The 19,967-nt window shown below is 27.8% G+C and overlaps 2 protein-coding genes across 2 annotated transcripts; both read left to right on the top strand.

The window, feature by feature from the left end:
* Window positions 1-431: 431 nt before the first annotated feature.
* On the top strand, window positions 432-17,299 carry LOC127284729 (uncharacterized). The gene is made up of 7 exons (XM_051310357.1): window positions 432-721; window positions 1,343-1,470; window positions 11,807-12,163; window positions 12,984-13,200; window positions 13,779-13,992; window positions 14,457-15,684; window positions 16,566-17,299. Exons 1-7 carry the CDS (start codon window positions 679-681, stop codon window positions 17,058-17,060), a joined length of 2,682 nt encoding a protein of 893 aa, XP_051166314.1. The 5' UTR covers window positions 432-678; the 3' UTR covers window positions 17,061-17,299.
* A 1,871-nt stretch (window positions 17,300-19,170) lies between these two features.
* Window positions 19,171-19,680, top strand: LOC127285279 (prolyl endopeptidase-like). The gene is made up of 3 exons (XM_051311208.1): window positions 19,171-19,222; window positions 19,346-19,494; window positions 19,589-19,680. The coding sequence occupies exons 1-3, from the start codon at window positions 19,202-19,204 to the stop codon at window positions 19,617-19,619; spliced, it is 201 nt and encodes a 66-aa protein (XP_051167165.1). The 5' UTR covers window positions 19,171-19,201; the 3' UTR covers window positions 19,620-19,680.
* The last annotated feature ends 287 nt before the right edge of the window (window positions 19,681-19,967 follow it).

The following is a 19,967-nucleotide window of genomic DNA, read 5'->3' as shown; positions in this document are numbered from 1 at the left end:
TTTTTATCGAATTTTTATTTATTCGAATATTAATTTAAAAATCATTTAAGTAACTTCATTTAATATAGTTTATTTATTAAATTCAATAAAAAAATGTAATGAATTTTCATTAAATTTGATTAAAAAAAGTTTTTAGGGCTGCTGAATAAAAATCTAAAACAGACGTTTAAAATTAAAAATGGCGGATTCAATATGGAGGAAGAACCTAAATTTTTTTTTGTAAATTGATGAAATTGTTTGAATCTCGCTACTCGGAGGGTCTTTGCGGTCGTTGAATACGAATCTGAAGTCAGATTTTTAAATTTCAGAAAAAATTAACGACTTTTAATAAAATTGTAAAATTTTAAAAAGTGTAAACGACTTTACCAGCGCGGGATAAAGAATGAAGATTAGTACGTATAAGTACGGCAAATAATCGCAATACTGATATTTCTCTACTTGCTAAGAAATATTATGAGTTGAAAAACCTATTCGTCTGCAGCAAGTCTGTAGTTCAGATATACTGTAGTTACAGTCCTTTTGTGTAGCTTGCTCAGTTCAATGTATAAATAATAAATGTATATGAGAGTTTTTTCTCTTCTTAGAATGCCATAACAATTTTTAAATAATATTTGAATATTTTCTTACTGTATTTTGAAACTTTATTTTCATTTTTTGTATTTAAATAATTTAGTTCAAATGAAATTTTTAGAAGCAAAAGTTGTAACATTAGGCCAATGGGGTGAGTTTATTTATTGTTTAATTATTTTAATGATGATACATTTTCTGTTGACGAAACAATGCAGTGATTCGACTAAGGCTGAGTACGATTGAGTGCGAGAGGTTAAGGCGAATTTAGTGTTTTTATTATTATCATAGTGTCTGCAAGAAAGTTTAATTAAAAAGGAAGCGTCTTAAGTATATAAACATTATTATAGAAATAAATTATTACAAATTTTTTATTTTAAAATTAACTGTAGTGATTAAGTGAGAAAAGTCGTTTGTTTCAATTTCTCGACATAAGAAAAAGTGGATTTATCATAAGTTTTGAAAACTTGCTCCTCATTTTTTTTGTTAGAAAATTATTGAAGGATGAATTTATTTACATAGAAGTTATACTAATTTATACAATAATGTTCCGCGAATTTAATGTATTCGGAGGAGAATATAACCTATAAGAAATACTCTACCAAATATATATTATCCCCATATAGTATACATAATTTGGTCACTCAACAGTTTTTAAGAAATGTACCTCAAACTTGTAGAATTAACAAATTTTAATGCCAATGATTCTACAAATTTCTCTATTTGGAGAAACATCAGTAGATGGTATACACTAAAATAACAAAAATTTTTTTAGGTGTTGGAAAAACTGCCGTAACTCAAAGATATGTCAACAAAACATTTGAATCTGGCTATAGAAGTACAATTGGAGCATGTTTTCTATGTTGTAAATTAAATATTGAAGACATAAATCTGACATTACAAGTGAGATGAAATTTCGTACTTAAAAAAAAAAATTAAAGGAATCTTTCTTTCTTAATGTTGACAGGATAAATATTTCATTTAAAAATATAGATATTATTATTTTGAATACAGTTTATATGAAGTGAAAATTTTGAATGTTCAAATAAAAAAAAATATTTTTTTAATATTAACTACTATTTCCCTATATCATGAATCAAATAAAATTTATATGTTTAAATAAAAGATATTTTAACAAAAAAAAATGTATTATTGAATTAATCGAAAATATGTTTCATAATCTTCTTATAGATTTGGGATACAGCAGGACAAGAAAAATTCAAAGCGATAGTGCCAATTTACTATAGATCTGGAAATGCAATTTTATTAATTTTTGATTTAACATCATATGAATCGTTCACAAAAATAAAAACACTCATTTCTGAATTAAAAAGAGAATGCAAAAAACATGTCGTTGTGATTTTAATAGGCAATAAACTTGATTTGATAGAAAGGCGAGAAGTGTCCGAAAAAGAAGCAAAAGAATTTGCTTCTTCAATTAATGTTTCATATTATGAAGTATCAGCATTAACAGGTTATGGAATTGATGATGTTTTTCAGAAGGTAGCTTCTGAATTGGTTAATTTAATTAAACAAGGGAAGAAGACAAGCATGAAGTTTTATGAAACTGATTTATTAGTTAATAGAAGTCAAAAGCAAATTATAAAAGTGCTAAGTGATTCAAATCAAGTGAACGAAAAAAAAAGGAAGAAAAAATGTTCCTGCCAATAATTAATTATTATTATTATCCTTTTTATAGTCATATATTTCAATGATTTCATATTTTAACATAACATTGTGTTAATTTTTTATATAAAATTATGTAGGTTAGTATTTTTTTTTTACTAAAATGGGTGGAGACTTTTGGCTACCGAGTACGATAATCGAATCGGTCCAATGGGTAATTTCAAACGTTTTTTAATATTTTATTTTTTATCAAGTTTTAACAAGTAGAGACCTATTTTTTAAATTTTATAATGTTCACACACACAAAATAGTTTTTATAAATAATTTTTATAAATTATATATATATATATATATATATATATATATACATATTAGACTCAATAACCGAAAACGCTCATTTAGCAAAAAAGTGGACGACAACGTGAAATTCGTGTTGTGCAATATATTTTTCAGTTCGGCTTCCATAACTAAAATGAAGCAACAATCAAAAACAATTTATGTCAAATTTTTTATTTCTTTTTAGTTATGGAAACCTCAGATATATAATATTATAATTATTGTATGTATTAATTATTAAAATCCTGGTATAGGCTCAACAAAACAATAATTATGCGCAATGTGATCATTTTTATTTCAACATTTTTAATTAAACTTAATTTGTACTCTTATAATATATATCTGTGAGCTTTTGAATAATGTACATCTATATGCATTACTATACATTTTATAAATGTTCATTTTATATTGTTATAATAAAAAAATGTAATTCATTAATATTATAAATAATGATGCATCAACATTCTTCATATTAGACCTTTCAGAATTTTTTGAAGTAAAAAATATCGAATTTTTATTTAGCAGAATTTTATAAAGTAGATTTTATAATAAATCAAGTTTTAATATCGAAGAATTTCTATATGGGTGATTCTACAAACGAAGGACGAAAATGAAGAAAATATGGACACAACATTTTTTTCTCATTTAAGGTCTGAAAAGTACATTAACTTCAAGTTAATGACACTAAAAAGATATCTTAAAGTGGCCAGATAAAATATTAAAAATTACAAAAGTTATGGTTGTTTCTAAACAATTTATCCAGGAAATTAAGATCGTGTATAGAAAATTCACATTAACACAAAAAATAATTGATGGATTTATACAAAATTTATTACTCGGGGGTTTTCGGGGTACTTCAGCATCGTAATTATATAAATGCCGCACTCTTTTTTTTATAAAGGATGCTGAATTTTTGATTTTCGAACTATTTACATAAATAATTAGTAGGTAGTTAAGAAATCTTATATATTGTTGAAAAAGAAAATAAAATTTTTATCGAATAATCGAATGTCAAACAAAGCTATCGGAGAGCTGATTGAAATTAAAATACAGGATGTGTCGAAGATAACAATCTTTACTCTATCAATATATAGTTAATCGTTTTTAGGGAAATTATTTTCTTAAACAATTTAAATGTAAATTAATTTACAAATGGTAATTATTGAATAATTTAATTTCTATTTTAATATGTAGCTTTCATAAAAATATTGATTTTTTTCAAGGTATTTCTAAAAGTAGAAATAAATGCAATATAGCAAATAAAGACAAATTATTGACGTAACATATATATTCAACACACCATTATGCCTTTATCTTTCCAGAAACACCATATATGCACTTCTTGTCAATATTAACAAAACCCTGGATAAAAATTGTTTTTTAACCTACATCGTATAAATTCAATATTGTTACGAGCATAAAAAATATTTTTCAAATACTTGTAATTTTAGAAAAATAAGTAATATAAATTATAAAAATTTTTAAATAGAAAAAAATTTGCATGATTATCCCATAAAAATCATTAGTTAAAATTTTCATTTACAACAATTTTCTTAGATATAATTATTTTTTTGACGAATTTTTATTTTTCAAATTAACATTTAAAAGAATTTCTTTTTAAAGGCAGGTTAAAGTCAAACCAATTTTTACATAGAGCCTCAATGGGAAAATCGCATCGACTTTGACCTGCCCTTAAACAAATTTTTGTTTAACATTATTCTTATGTATCGAATTTTTATTGTACAGAATTCTTAAAACGCCGAATTTTTATTTGTCTGAAATTTCAAATGGCGGAACAAACAATCGAAAGAAAAATATCGGCGCGATTTTTAAAATTCACCAATCAAAAGTTGTCAAGAAAATCGTGATTGGTGAATTCTAAACATCACCCCAAAATTTTTCTGTCGATTGTTTGTTCGGCCATTTGAAATTTTAAACAAATAAAAATTCGGCGTTTTAAGAATTCTGTACAATAAAAATTCGATACATAAGAATTATGTTAAGTAAACATTTGTTTAATAAGAAATTTTGTCAATTATGTTATTTTGAAAAATAAAAATTCGTCTAAAAAATAATTATATCTAATAAAATTCTTTAAAATGAAAATTTTAACTAATTATTTTTATGGGATAATCATGCGCCTCTTTTAAATCTATAAATTATTAAAATTTATGATGTTAATGTAAAATAAAACAGTAAATTAAACAATTATTAAATTAAATGACTACTTTTTAGATATTTAAAACATCACAGAAAATTAAAAGGCATTAAAATAAGCTGCAACGCTTATTATTTTAATCCAATTTTGCTTATTTTAATCCATTTTGGTATTAAAATAAGCAAAATTGGATTAAAATAATAAGCGTTGCAGTTTATTTTAATACCTTATAATTTTCTGTAATGATGCTGAAGTTACCAACGTTGATTCGACAAATCAACGAACGAATTTTTCGTTTTCAGATTAGTTTAAAGGCCAAGAACCAATTTTTTAAAATTGAAACTTCTTTATTTTGGTCCCACAAACATCCTTAAACACTAAAAATCCTCCAACAAGGCGGGGAAATATTCAATCTTAGGAAAAAAAAATTCTTTTCGTCGATTCAACGTTGGAAACTTCAGTGTCATAAAAATTGTTCGATTTTTATTAAATTTTAAATCCAGAATTTTTTGAATTATTGAAAACTAATCTAAAGTCCAAGTTTTAAAATTCCACAATTTTTAAGATATTTCTTTAAAATAGTCAAATTTTGAAAATCTGTTTTGAAACTCGTAATCTGGTAACTCTAAAAAGAAAAAGTATGGAACGAAACATTTTTTGCACGTATAATTTTGATAAACAGGTTAATTTAAATTAATAAGTTTTTTCAAAATTTGTTCGTCATATTGGATCTGCCATTTTGAATTTTGAAAAACTGACGTCGGATTCGTAATCAGCGACCCCGAAAACCCCCGAGTAACGAATTTTACAAGGATCAATAAAAGGTATCGCTTTAATTAGTAATTTGTTTATATAATTTGTTTATAACAAATTACGTGTGTTCTACTAGAACATAATTTTACAAATCACAAATCTGTAGGAGTACTTTAAGTATCTAATAATAAAATATATTTCGATTTTATTGTGATATTCATACGATTCACAGTAAAAAGGTACTTTTTATTTGTTTATTTATATTAATATAATTATACATTCAAAATGAAAATTAAAGATTGGGGTTTAGCAATATCTTAAAAATTTTGTGAGGATTATTTTAAGTCAAGAAAATAGAAAAATGTTAAAAAATTATTAGTTTTACGCTGTTTTCAGTGCCTAATGCATATCCTGTCTCAAAAGTGCCAGACGAATGAGAATCAGACGAATGAGAATTTGGCAGTTTTTGTTTAAAAATAGGTAGAAACAACATTAAATAAAAAAATAAGCAATTCTATCCGATAGAGAATTCAAAGTTGCAATACATAAGCCTATAAAAGGACCTAAAAATAATATTTTTTTCAAAAAAAATAGATGCCAGACGAATGAGAATTTGTCTGGTCACAACGCAATCTTGGTCACAAATTGAGAAATCTTGGTTAACAGACACGGTGGGTAGGAAGCGACGATAGGTTGAACAAAAGTGTCAAGAAAAACTGAAAGTGGGGTTGTATTTATGGATGATTGTAGGTGAAAAATCCGTTTAGAATGAAATCCTAGCTGCTCCTATTTCAAAGTTATCCACATTTTAATTTTTTTAATAGGATCAATTTTTGAAAAATAGAAAAGGCGCGAACATTTCTTTGTGTTTGTGTGTGTACGTGTAGACATATGTTCACATACGATTTCCACACTTGTAGCCAAATATAGCATCCTTTGTAATTTCCCAATTATAAAATAATAAATATTAAGTGTTGAAAGTCACTAGTAGACGTGGCAAATAACACAGCCCCACAAAAAAAAGTGTCGTGCGCGGCAGACCAGACTAGTCATTTCACATGTATTTTGACGCGCTGAACACGAATCCGAAGTCCGTTTTGCTCCATCACGTCAGGATTTTTTTCTAACCTCCAAAAACCTGTCGGATTTTGAGAGGTAGGCTATTTTTTTAAAAAATTGATGGATTTACTTCAAAATTGGTATCTAGGGGTTTTTTGGGTCGCTGATGAAGAATTTGAAGTTAGATTTTCAAAATTCAAAATGGCGGCTCCAATATGGCGGACGAATTTTGTAAAAATTGATGGATTTACTTCAAACTTGGTATCTAGGGGTTTTTTGGGTCGCTGATTACGAATCTAAAGTTAGATTTTCAAAATTTAAAATGGCGGCTCCAATATGGCGGACGATATCGACCCTTCAAAGGGTCGAATTCCGCCCTTACACACGAAACTAGGAGCAATTAAACAGTTTGTCAAAGCCTTAGATAAAAAAGGAAACTGTTTCAAATACCTGGAACAAAAGTTTCCAGAAATCTCTGATGCGAAACTAAAAGAAGGGGTTTTCGACGGACCTTGTATTCGCAAATTGTTAAAAGATGAGCAATTTATCACCAAGATGAATAAAAAGGAGAAAGCCGCATGGCTTAGTTTCAAAGCAGTTGTCGAAAATTTTCTGAGTAATCACAAGAGTGAAAATTGGGAGCAAATAGTTAGTGATATGATTAAAAACTTTGGTAAGTTAGGATGCTTAATGAGCATAAAGTTGCATTACTTAGACTCGCATCGGGATCAATTCCCTGAAAATTTGAGAGATTACAGTGAAGAACAAGGAGAACGATTCCATCAAGATCTGAAAGATTTTGAGCTTCGTTATCAAGGAAGAAGGGATGTAAATATGATGGCCAACTACTGTTGGATGCTGAAAAGGGATATTGTACATGGAGGCACCAATTTGAAAAGAAAACCATTACACAGATCCTTTGAGGACAAAAGAGTGCGCTACCATAAAAAGACGTAAATACCTTACTTATGTATATAAGAATTTCCATTTCTAGTTTTGAAAATCTAACTTCAGATTCGTAATCAGCGACCCAAAAAACCCCTAGATACCAAGTTTGAAGTAAATCCATCAATTTTTACAAAATTCGTCCGCCATATTGGAGCCGCCATTTTAAATTTTGAAAATCTAACTTCAAATTCGTCATCAGCGACTCAAAAAACCCCTAGATACCAATTTTGAAGTAAATCCATCAATTTTTTAAAAAAATAGCCTACCTCTCAAAATCCGACAGGTTTTTGGAGGTTAGAAAAAAATCCTGACGTGATGGAGCAAAACGGACTTCGGATTCGTGTTCAGCGCGTCAAAATACATGGGAAATGACTAGTCTGGTCTGCCGCGCACGACACTTTTTTTTTGTGGGGCTGTGTTATTTGCCACGTCTACTAGTGACTTTCAACACTTAATATTTATTATTTTATAATTGGGAAATTACAAAGGATGCTATATTTGGCTACAAGTGTGGAAATCGTATGTGAACATATGTCTACACGTACACACACAAACACAAAGAAATGTTCGCGCCTTTTCTATTTTTCAAAAATTGATCCTATTAAAAAAATTAAAATGTGGATAACTTTGAAATAGGAGCAGCTAGGATTTCATTCTAAACGGATTTTTCACCTACAATCATCCATAAATACAACCCCACTTTCAGTTTTTCTTGACACTTTTGTTCAACCTATCGTCGCTTCCTGCCCACCGTGCAGAATAACAAATTAAATAAAACGCGCGTGGTATCACATTTAGTTTAGTTTAATTAATAACAATAACGAACTGTAACTTCATTAGAATGTTGATTTTTAATATTTTAACGTGTTTTCAACTGCCTGACGAATGATAACAAAATCCAGGGACAAAATTAAAGAAGATATTTTATAAATAAGGTATAGTGTAATGTCATAATTATTTCCATATTAATAATCTACAACTATTCAAAATTACTAATCAAGTATAAATTTTCCGCTAAACACTTGAAAAATAATTTTTTTTCACAATATGAACTGTCAATTACACTGCGGAACATGCCAGACGAATGAGAATTTAGCACTTTGATGTGTATTTTTTGCAAGAAATATTTTTTTTATCGGCTGCTTTTTAGTGCCACAATAGAAACCATTTAGATTTACAATTTTCATAAAAAAAAATTTTTTTTTTTAAATTAATATACAAAATAAGCTTGATCGCTCATAATTCCCTCGTTTGTAGAATTACCCATATAATTATAATTAAATTCTAATTTAATAGAATTTCTATTTAAATAAACTTTTACATAACAGATTTTCAAATACATTGAATTTATGCAAATAATACAATTTCTATTTAACAAAATTTATGTCTAGCAAAATTTTCACAAAGAAGACTTTTTATTTATTTTTGTTCTTTATCGAATTTTTATTTATTCGAATATTAATTTAAAAATCATTTAAGTAACTTCATTTAATATAGTTTATTTATTAAATTCAATAAAAAAATGTAATGAATTTTCATTAAATTTGATTAAAAAAAGTTTTTAGGGTTGCTGAATAAAAATCTAAAACAGACGTTTAAAATTAAAAATGGCAGATTCAATATGGAGGACGAACCTAAATTTTTTTTATAAATTGATGAAATTGTTTGAATCTCGCTACTCGGAGGGTCTTTGCGGTCGCTGAATACGAATCTGAAGTCAGATTTTCAAATTTCAGAAAAAATTAACGACTTTTAATAAAACTGTGAAATTTTAAAAAGTGTAAACGACTTTACCAGCGCGGGATAAAGAATGAAGATTAGAACTTATAAGTACCGCAAATAATCGCAATACTGATATTTCTCTACTTGCTAAGAAATATTATGAGTTGAAAAACCTGTTCGTCTGGAGCAAGTCTGTAGTTCAGATCTGCTGTAGTTACAGTCCTTTTGTGTAGCTTGCTCAGTTCAATGTATTAATAATAAATGTATATGAGAGTTTTTTCTCTTCTTTAAATAATATTTGAATATTTTCTTACTGTATTTTGAAACTTTATTTTCAAAATTTAATTTTTTGTTTTTAAATAATTTAGTTCAAATGAAATTTTTAGAAGCAAAAGTTGTAACATTAGGCCAATGGAGTGAGTTTATTTCTTGTTTAATTATTTTATTAATACATTTTCTGTTGACGAAACCAAAAAAAAAAAAAGAAATTTTAAATAATTATATATATGGGCCGAAATTCCTGAAGTAATTCAGTTTCCAAAATGTGATCATTGCATTTTTTGAAAAATCATAATTATTAAAAAACAGGGTGAAAAAATTAATTTTTTTTTAATTGGATCACTTCAGAAATTTTGCCTCATATATACTTGGGACCTATTTTAGAATTTTTTGCACTTAAATTCAGTAAAAAAATATTCTTAAAATTAGAATATTAGTATATAGTATACATTCCAAATGCTAAGAATGTATACTAAATACTAAAAATCTATAGTATATACTAAGAATATATTCTAATTTTAATAATAACTATAGCGTTATATTCCTCGCTCGGTTCAATATTAAATATATAAGTTTCGCAGTAGGAAATTTTTGTTTTGGTGTCGATCAGTGTCAGTCGTTTTTGAACTTAATACAATAAGAAGGATATGAATTACTGCATTTAAACATAAAATATTGTAAAATAGGTTCCATAAAAACGTGTTAAAAGATTTAACTTGTTATATTTTAAAACATTTGAAAAAAAAAACCTTAAAAAACTTTTAATTTATGGTTACAAAAATGTACAAGATTTCTTAAAAGATCAATTTTTGAGAATTTTAAGACCTAAGAAAAGTGATTTCCCCAATATTTCATTTAGATATTATAAGAAAACTGCCATTTTCAATGTTTTATAAAAATTTGAATTACTTCTAAAATAATAATGAACGCTTTTTAATGTTCCAAGGCTTAATTTATAGGTAATTTTCTACTGAATGGTAATTACTTGTAAGCACTAACGTATAATATTGAAATATGTATAAAAATACGAGTAATCTTTTATTTGCTTTTCGAGCATACAAAGTTAAATGAGGCACAGGACATTTTTTAAAAGTATATATTCTTTTCTTGTTACAAGTATTCAAAATAAAAATTTTTGATCAATATCAGTTTCGAAAGCTTTTTTGATGCTCTTTCTATTCTGCCGTGCGAAACAAAAACTTAGTTAAGTCATATTTTGTTCGAACGGAAAAAATGACGAAAAACTATTTCTATTTAAAAACCTAATGTAATATAAATAATTCTTTAATCTAACTTCACTTCCTAGGTAATTTGATAGAGTTCTTTTTAATTCTGAAGTCAAAAGTTAATTATTTAAACAAATTATATTAAATAATTGACTTACGTTTTATTTTTTAAAAGCAAAACTTGGTTAACTCGAGTTACGTAGTGCTTTTCGAAAAGGTAGGCGAGCGCGAGCCTTCGTTCAGAAGTAAGAACTTAGTTAACTCAAGCTAAATGCATGGGATTCCGAATTCACCCGAGGAAAATCCGAACTTTGACGAAGTTGACTTACGCTTGCTCCCATCGAAATGCAGTGTCCGGCTCATGCCACTTTTCGAAAGAGAAAACACTCAAGTCGAGTTAACTGAGTTTTTATCAAGTATTCTTTCATTTTCTGGGTTTTTGTAGATTTTTAATAACTATTTTTTGCAATAAATAATTAAAATAAAAAATTTTTAATAACGTAATCAGACGCAGTTTTTTCTTACGAATCCATTGATACCAAAAACTCATTTTTGTCAAAAATATGACTTAACTAAGTTTTTACATTGTACGGCAGAATATATATTTTTGAAAAAAAAGTTTTTGACATGAAAAAATGAAACTAAAAAATAAATTTGACATATAATTCTAACTGTTTAAAATGAGCTATACACTAAAATAACAAAAATTATTTTAGGTGTTGGAAAAACTGCCGTAACTCAAAGATATGTCAACAAAACATTTGAACCTGTCTATAGCAGTTCAATTGGAACAAGTCTTCTACGTTGTAAATTAAATATTGAAGACATAAATCTGTCATTGCAAGTGAGATGAAATTTCGTACTTAAAAAAAAAATTAAAGGAATCTTTCTTTCTTAATGTTGACAGGATAAATATTTCATTTAAAAATATAGATATTATTATTTTGAATACAGGTTATATGATGTGAAAGTTTTGAATGTTAAAATAAAAAAAAATATTTTTTTAATATTAACTTCTATTTCCCTATATCACGAATCAAACAAAATTTATATGTTTAAATAAAAGATATTTTAACAAAAAAAAAATGTATTATTGAATTAATCGAAAATATGTTTCATAATTTTCTTATAGATTTGGGATACAGCAGGAGAAGAAAAATACAAAACAATATTGCCAACGTACTGTAGAGCTGGAAATGTAATTTTATTAATTTTCCATTTAACATCATATGAATCGATCACAAAAATAAAAACAATTATTTCTGAATTACAAAAACATTGCGAAAAACATGTCGTTGTGATTTTAATAGGCAACAAACTTGATTTGATAGAAACGCGAGAAGTGTCCGAAAAAGAAGCAAAAGAATTTGCTTCTTCAATTGATGTATCATATTATGAAGTATCAGCATTGACAGATTATGGAATTGATGATGTTTTTCAGAAGGTAGCTTCTGAATTGGTTAATTTAATTAAACAAGGGAATACAAACGTATATACCAAAATATACACCTCTTGAGCCCGATTATCAATAATAAAGTAAGTATATGTGTACATAAAATGGTTAGATTACAATATATTGCTACAAATCACTTAAAAAAGCACAATTTTAACATTAATATTATGTTATATAAAAATCAAACTTTTAAAAATAATTATTAAGCATATATCTATTTTAATTAAAAATGAAGTTAAAAGACGTGGACGTCCTTTTGAGAAGGGACCACGTTGTTCAATTTTCCCTATTGATAAGTTAGGAAATGTTCTCAGTAATCGAAGAGAAAATTTTGGTTTTCTGTACGAGTATTTTGGTTTTTAATGTGATGTAAATTCGCTCACAACTGCGTTTACTTTCTACAATTGAATTAGTGCAAATCAGCTGATTTTTAAGTGACTCAGTTTTCATGACTGCATTCAGTCAACTTTCATTTGAAATCAGTTGAAAACGACTGCATTTTTAATTATTGTTCAAATCACTAACTGAGCAGTTAAAAATAACAATTTCAGTAATTAATATTTAATTTAATTTAATTTACTTTCAACTATTCAGTCAATGAAAAACGAATGAAAATTCAATCATATATGACCGTCCACGACAAAAAGAGGCCTAGCTCCTAAAAATTTTAGTGTTAGTTTTACTTTCATGAAAACTTTCATTTCAATTAGGTAAAATCAAATAAAATTTTTTTTTTCTTTAAAAAAATCAAAAATATACTTAAAAAATGTTGGCTCCTAAGCCTCCTTTCGTCATGGGTGGTCACATATCTCACTCAATTTCAAAAAAAGTCCACTGTATGAAATCGCGAGAATAGTCGCTGGAAAATCAGGACATTTTCATTAATTCAGTTTTAGAGAATAAAACAAAAAAAGAGTCTGTGCCCGAGGAACAAAACATAATGCAGTCATTAATCACGTCGTCCCTCATAACACGATATTTTTCTAGAAGCTTTCATCGAAAATCACTGACATTCAAATGGATGGTTCCTGGAAAATCAGGATATCCCGCTCGTAGGAACCTTACACCGGAAAGTAATATTTCGAACGAATGAAATTTCTTTCTTATCAAAATATACAAAAGTACATTAAAAAATCTTAAATTGTTTGTTTTCCCATGATATTTCGGTGGAAGGTTCTTGGAAGATTCTGTGGAAGGTTCCTATGAGGCGGACATCCTGGCATTCCAGGAAACTTCCATTCGAATGTCACTGACCTGCCATGGAAGTTTCCAAGATGATATCGTGCTATGTCGAGTACGCCATGTTATTGGAATCATGCGTTTCCACAATGTCTCAATAAAAAACAGGGTGTCTAGCGACCCGGGAAATCGGGAAAATCCTGGAAAATTTTTTTATTATTTGTAAAATTATAACTTTTTTTAAAACAATTTTCGACTCTTTACATGTAAAATCCTGTCTATTTTGTGAGTGCAATTACTTTTTGACAATAAAATATGTTATTTTATAAACAAATTTTTTTTCTTAAAAATTTTGTTTAAACATTGTTTATTATGATTCGAATATACTTGTAGTGAGAAAGTACTTCAATATTTTGAACCGGGAATTTGAAGAATGAGAAATAGTAGACACCCCGAACTACCAAATTGCTAGACACCTTGAAAAAGAAACATCTGGAAGTTGTAGGAAAGCATAAAAGAAACAAATTCCCGAAGTCATTTGATGATCTTAACAATGATGGAAAACCTCTTGATACTGGTCACCATTTCATCTTGGGCAAACTTATAGAGCACAATAATTACCGTAATAAGCGGAAAGGTGGTTTAAATTCAGCATTACAAAGTCCGTTAAAACAACAATTGGCATTGCAAGATTTTATATCGACTATTACTAAATTCGAAAAAATATGAAATATATTAATAATAAAAATAACTGAAATATGCGATGCGCGGAGAATCATCCATTCACGTTAGCGATTATTATAAAAATAAGACGAAATAATTAAATGAGGCTCTACATCTTAAAGAGGATCACACCTAAATTTTAGACACACTTTCACCTCCAATAAAAAATTTTTACGAAATTTGCTATAATTAAATTTTAACTAAAAGAGAAAATTGTTAAAATAGAATTATAGAAATTTTCAAAATTTCATTACCGGAGATGTAACGATGCCTAAAATTTTAGAGTTGTCCTTTTTAAGTTTTAGAGCCTCAAATGTATATTTATGGACAACTCTAACGCTTACAATTTTTTTTAGATGGTTCGCATTCGAGTATGGTCTGCCAACCGAGAAAGAAAATGCATAATTTCCTTTGATATGCCGAACAGCGTACCCCAAGTGATAAACAAGGCTAATGAAAAACTAGGCCTCAATGGCACAACACTTAAATCTGAAGAAGACGGGACGCAAATATTTGACGACGATGACCTCATGTATTATGTGGAAAAGGACAAACCTATCTTGGTAATGCAAGAAAGTCAGCTTTGGGCCAATCGCAGTATGACTAACTTACTGTTGGATTTACCTGTTATTAGTCATACGGAAAATCAAACTTTGCAGCCTTCTGAAACAGGGTTGACTCAAAACGTAGAGAGTCAACTGGAGTTGTCCGATGTTCCCAATTCGCTCGATGTGCCAGAAGCTCAAGAAGGAGGAGAAGAAGTAGCTCAAATTCCGCTAGACGAAAACAATGAAGTAAATGAGTTTCTTGTGCAAGAACGAACGATTTTCACTACGTGGGAGGATTATCAAGTTGATTGGACGAAAATCTCGTCAGACGCTTTGGAACTGTGCAATCGAGGGACCAAAGATAATGATGTTATCAATCGCGTCATTCGTCAAGTTATTGGAAGCATGCTTTTCCACAATGTTCCAATCAAAAAGAAGCATTTAGAGCTCATAGCTAAGCAGTTCCGAGACAAATTCCCGAAGTCATTTGATGACCGTACGAATGATGGAAAACGTCTCGATACTGGTTACCATTTCATCTTGAAGAAACTTTTAGAGCACAACAATTACCGTAAGAAACGAAAAGGTGGTTTAAGTACAGCACTGCAAATACCGTTAAAACAACAACGTGCTTTGGAAATAAGAAAAAGTGGGACCATCAACTGGCAGCCGGATGAACATCCAGAAGGGAAAACCGAGGAATCTTTGAAACTGAAACAGGATTTCCTAAAAAATATTAACACCGACGCGACATTCGATATGACCACAGGGGATATTGCAGATGCACTCCAAGCAACCTATTCTTCTCAGAGATTTTTCATCAACCAATTTCCAGGAGAAACGCCACTTTTGCAAATCCTACAAGATTGGCCGATTTTTTTGTCAAAAACTTGCCTTCTTTGGCATTTTTCAAAATTAACTGGATGTTCACTTGACATACCGCTCGAAAGCTTTCAACAGAAAGTGAAGACGATTTTAATTTTTGGATATGAAAAAATGCATCTGCCATACGAACACTTGTCGGAGAGCAAACGCCTGCAACACATGTGGACAGTGATCCAGAAGAGATTTAATGAAAATGATGTTAATCTTCTTCAAACATGCTCGGTAAGTAATATATATTACATTTTTATTATTGAAACGCAGTTACTGGGTTGTTCAGGAAATGTTTTTGTTCAGGGAAAATAAGGAATTTGAGTAAAAATCAAGGAACTTGTTCAAAATAACCCGAGTAATGTTCAAATAATTTTTAAGGGTATGATCTATCAGAATAAGGATATAGTTACAAAAAAATATTTGACATGCCTATTTTTCTAAAAAACTCCAATACTGCAAATGACCAATTTCTCGATAATTTCTTCTGTGTCTGTTTGCTCAAAAAAGAAAAAAAAATTCTAATGACCCGTGTGGTACTCAAATTTATCTTGAGGGTGTAATGTAAAAGAAAATATATAAAGTTACTACTAAAATTCATTTTTTAACATTCCTATTCAGCTCAAAATGTCCATAACTGAAAATGAACAAATTTCTAGATAATTTCTGCTGTGTCTTTTTGCACCAAAATATCAATAAATAATTTCTAATTACTCCGGACAGTGTTCCAATTGATCTTGAGGGTGTTATGTATAGGAAAATATATATAGTTATTATAAAAATACGTTTTTGACATTTCCATTCAGCTCAAAAAATAAAAAAACTGAAAATGACCAATTTCTACATAATTTCTGATATGTATTTTTGCTCCAAAAAATCAAAAACTAGTTTCTATTAACCGGGTAATGTTTAAATTAATCTTGAGGGTTCAATCTATCACAAAATATATATGGTCACTACCAAAATACATTTTTGATATTTATTTTTAAATCTGTTGATTTTTTTTAAATTCTAATATTGAAATGTATTTATTCGGTCTCAAAAATCTGTCTGAACAATGTTTACTAAAAATATGACAAAAAAAAATTTATTGAAATCTTTGATTTTTTTAATAGTTTTCCGTAAACGAGAGAGATGTACAAATCAACCTTGCATATCCGTGCATTATTAGGCGAAGTTTACAAGGTTGCAGAATTGCTTCATCGAATACTGAAAATCAAGAAGTGAAAAACGATTTGCCGGTTATTCCTCAAGATGAATTGAAGTGTAGGTACTTTGTTTGTTACGAAAAAAGGGTATTTATGCGATGTGAATCTCTCTTAGAATCATTGCAAATGATGATATTTTTGTTTTTTGTCTTTAATGGAAAGTACCCTTCAACTCTCGCAAGTACTTTAGTATTCATCGAAATGTATATACTCAATATTTATGATAAAAACAGTATTAACAATCCTTGCAGAGCAGGCAACCGAAAGGCTAAAGATAAAGTTTTAACTTTGTATAATTTATTAAAAAAAAAAAAACAATGCGGATCACGATCCTTAAAATGCAACAAACGTCAATGTAGTCTACGAGAGAGAGCTTTGAATAATAATTTATGTTTATCTTAAAGACTGTTACTAAACTTTTCACATATATACGAGTGAAAATATTAAACATAAATACTGGAATTATTGAGACTGATCTTAAATACGTTAAAATAAAAAATAAAAATGTTGAGACTGTTATTAGTTTTAAGATTGCGAGGTATCGAAAAATAATTTATACACCAAAAAAGTATAAGCGTTATTTGGGTAATAATTTATAAAAATATATGTTTTTAATTTTAAGGAAACACTAAACTGTTGAAAACAGCTTCTATTACGATAGAAAATCTACAGCTTTGAGAGATTTTATAAATAAAAAAGTTTGATGTTTGTAAAATTATGTCTTAATTTAGTGAATGTCTTAATTTCCAGTTATGCGCGAATACAATTTTATTTATGTAATTTATGTCATCTACATAGTTTGTATATATAATTTCTCTAAATTTTTTTGGCAATTGATTAAAAAAAGATTTTAAATAATTGTTTTTATTATTTTCTTAATTATTTTCTTTTTCCTATTTTATTTTCTTTCCATTTTATGTTAATCTTTTCTTCAGTCTGTTTTACAATTGCATAGCTTAAAATCCGGGGAAGTAACAAAAACTTTCTCACTTAATGTTGGCACCATATCAGGATTTTCTGGAGAGAAATAATACTCAGAAATATTTTATCAATTCACATCGTTTTTAAATACGGGAATAATCTACACAATGGATTTAAAGAAAGATGATAATCCTAAGGTATTGTATTCTATTAGTAATAATGGTAATTTTTTATTTCTATTTCAAAAAATATTTTAATAACATTATTTTTTGTGAATTTTAGATTGTCCGTGAAATTAAAGTAGAAGGTTTCAATCCCAGTTTATATACAACAGTTCAAGTGTTCTACACAGTTTTCTTGTGTGTATCAAATTGATACAAGAATTAAGATCAACTCATGCAACGTTTTGATTCGATATAAGGTATCAAATTGATCCAAATATTTGGATCATTTTCAAGAAATGATCCAGAATATGGGATCATTTTTTGATACCTGAATTGGTATCAAAGTATAACTGTCATGGCTGGCATGCTCTTATTGACAAGTTTATTAATTAATTTATTCACTGCACTGAATATTCAGATATTAAAAATACTTTTATTATGAATTTTAAGAAAGAGAGAAGCGAAAACTTCTAAATTGCGAGCAATTAAATAAGAAAAAATTTATTTCGAAATAAAATGAAATACACTAACCTTTATTTATGTTTATCACATAAGATTTAAGTTGAGTTCACAATCACAACACTTGAAAATTTTTAATTATTTTTGTGGTTCAAATAATTATCAATAATTTATTTATTATAAATGAACAAAATTTAAGCAATGCACGCTTGATAAATATTTCTAATGCGTTCTCAATTAATGCAATTAATAATTTCCTATAACACAATATAATAATCGACATATATGACATTTGTAAACAAACAGGGTTGGGAAACAAGAGCCCAAAATATGTTCGTCCAAAGCAGAGTTGGGTAGGATTGAAATTCGCTTTGGACGAATATATTTTGGGCTCTTGTTTCCCAACCCTGTTTGTTTACAAATGTCATATATGTCGATTATGATATTGTGTTATAGGAAATTATTAATTGCATTAATTGAGAACGCATTAGAAATATTTATCAAGCGTGCATTGCTTAAATTTTGTTCATTTATAATAAATAAATTATTGATAATTATTTGAACCACAAAAATAATTAAAAATTTTCAAGTGTTGTGATTGTGAACTCAACTTAAATCTTATGTGATAAACATAAATAAAGGTTAGAGTATTTCATTTTATTTCGAAATAAATTTTTTCTTATTTAATTGCTCGCAATTTAGAAGTTTTCGCTTCTCTCTTTCTTAAAATTCATAATAAAAGTATTTTTAATATCTGAATATTCAGTGCAGTGAATAAATTAATTAATAAATTTGTCAATAAGAGCATGCCAGCCATGACAGTTATACTTTGATACCAATTCAGGTATCAAAAAATGATCCCATATTCTGGATCATTTCTTGAAAATGATTAAAATATTTGGATCAATTTGATACCTTATATCGAATCAAAACGTTGCATTCTAAAATGATACCATCAAGTTTACAGTGTATACAAGTAAAGACGGAACGAAAATTCCTATGTTTATAATAATGAAGAAGGTAATTTACAATTTTTTTTTTAAATATTAAGAATTAAAAGTATATTATTTCATTTTTATTTTGACATTATTTGAAATTTAATTTACTTTTCAAAATTATACAAATAATAAATTGTTTATACAGGGAGCAAAATTGGATGGTTCTATGCCAGCATTGCTTTATGGGTACGGAGGATTTAACGTTAGCTTGCTACCTACATTTACTGTATCGATATTAGTTTTTATTCAACATTTGAATGGAGTTTTAGCAATACTAAATATTCGCGGAGGAGGGTAAGATTAAAAATTGTTTTTTTTTTAATTTGTTACAATTTAAATTACAAGTTTCACATTATCACATGAATTTTCCAAATAAAAAAAAATTTAGCGAGTATGGCGAAAAATGGCACAATGATTGAAAATTATTTAAGAAACAAAACTCCTTTGATGATTTTCAAAGTAAGATGTTTAAAAAAGATTTTAAATAATTGTTTTTAACTTTAAAATATTTCTATCAATTGCAATAGAAAATAATATATTTCGTAATATGTGCAATTGAAACATTCTGCACAAAATTGACACACTTTATGTAAATGATAAAAATTGTATATGAAAAAATATTTTTGTAATCAATATGAATTTTCTTTTTGACTGTAAAGATGACGTAAAAATGGTAAAATTTTACGACACGAGTTATTTTATCCTTACATAGGACAATTCATAAAAGTTTTTGTTCATAATTTAAATTAAACTTGAATATGAAAAAC

The sequence above is a fragment of the Leptopilina boulardi genome, unplaced genomic scaffold, assembly GCF_019393585.1.
Source record: "Leptopilina boulardi isolate dan_hultmark-lab unplaced genomic scaffold, ZJU_Lbou_2.1 LbouV2_121, whole genome shotgun sequence".
Taxonomy (NCBI): domain Eukaryota; kingdom Metazoa; phylum Arthropoda; class Insecta; order Hymenoptera; family Figitidae; genus Leptopilina; species Leptopilina boulardi.
Note: the sequence above shows the minus strand (reverse complement) of the source record. Positions and strands in the feature narration are given on the sequence as shown.

Bases quoted from the DNA above. Each gene is read 5' to 3' on its own strand.
- LOC127284729 (XM_051310357.1), top strand. From the start codon at position 679: ATGAAATTTTTAGAAGCAAAAGTTGTAACATTAGGCCAATGGG. The intron at 12,164-12,983 runs GTATATACCAAA...TCGCGAGAATAG, and splicing joins TTAAACAAGGGAATACAAAC to TCGCTGGAAAATCAGGACAT. The intron at 13,201-13,778 runs GTAATATTTCGA...CCAAATTGCTAG, and splicing joins TAGGAACCTTACACCGGAAA to ACACCTTGAAAAAGAAACAT.
- LOC127285279 (XM_051311208.1), top strand. From the start codon at position 19,202: ATGTTTATAATAATGAAGAAG. The intron at 19,223-19,345 runs GTAATTTACAAT...TTGTTTATACAG, and splicing joins TGTTTATAATAATGAAGAAG to GGAGCAAAATTGGATGGTTC. The intron at 19,495-19,588 runs GTAAGATTAAAA...AAAAAAATTTAG, and splicing joins CTAAATATTCGCGGAGGAGG to CGAGTATGGCGAAAAATGGC.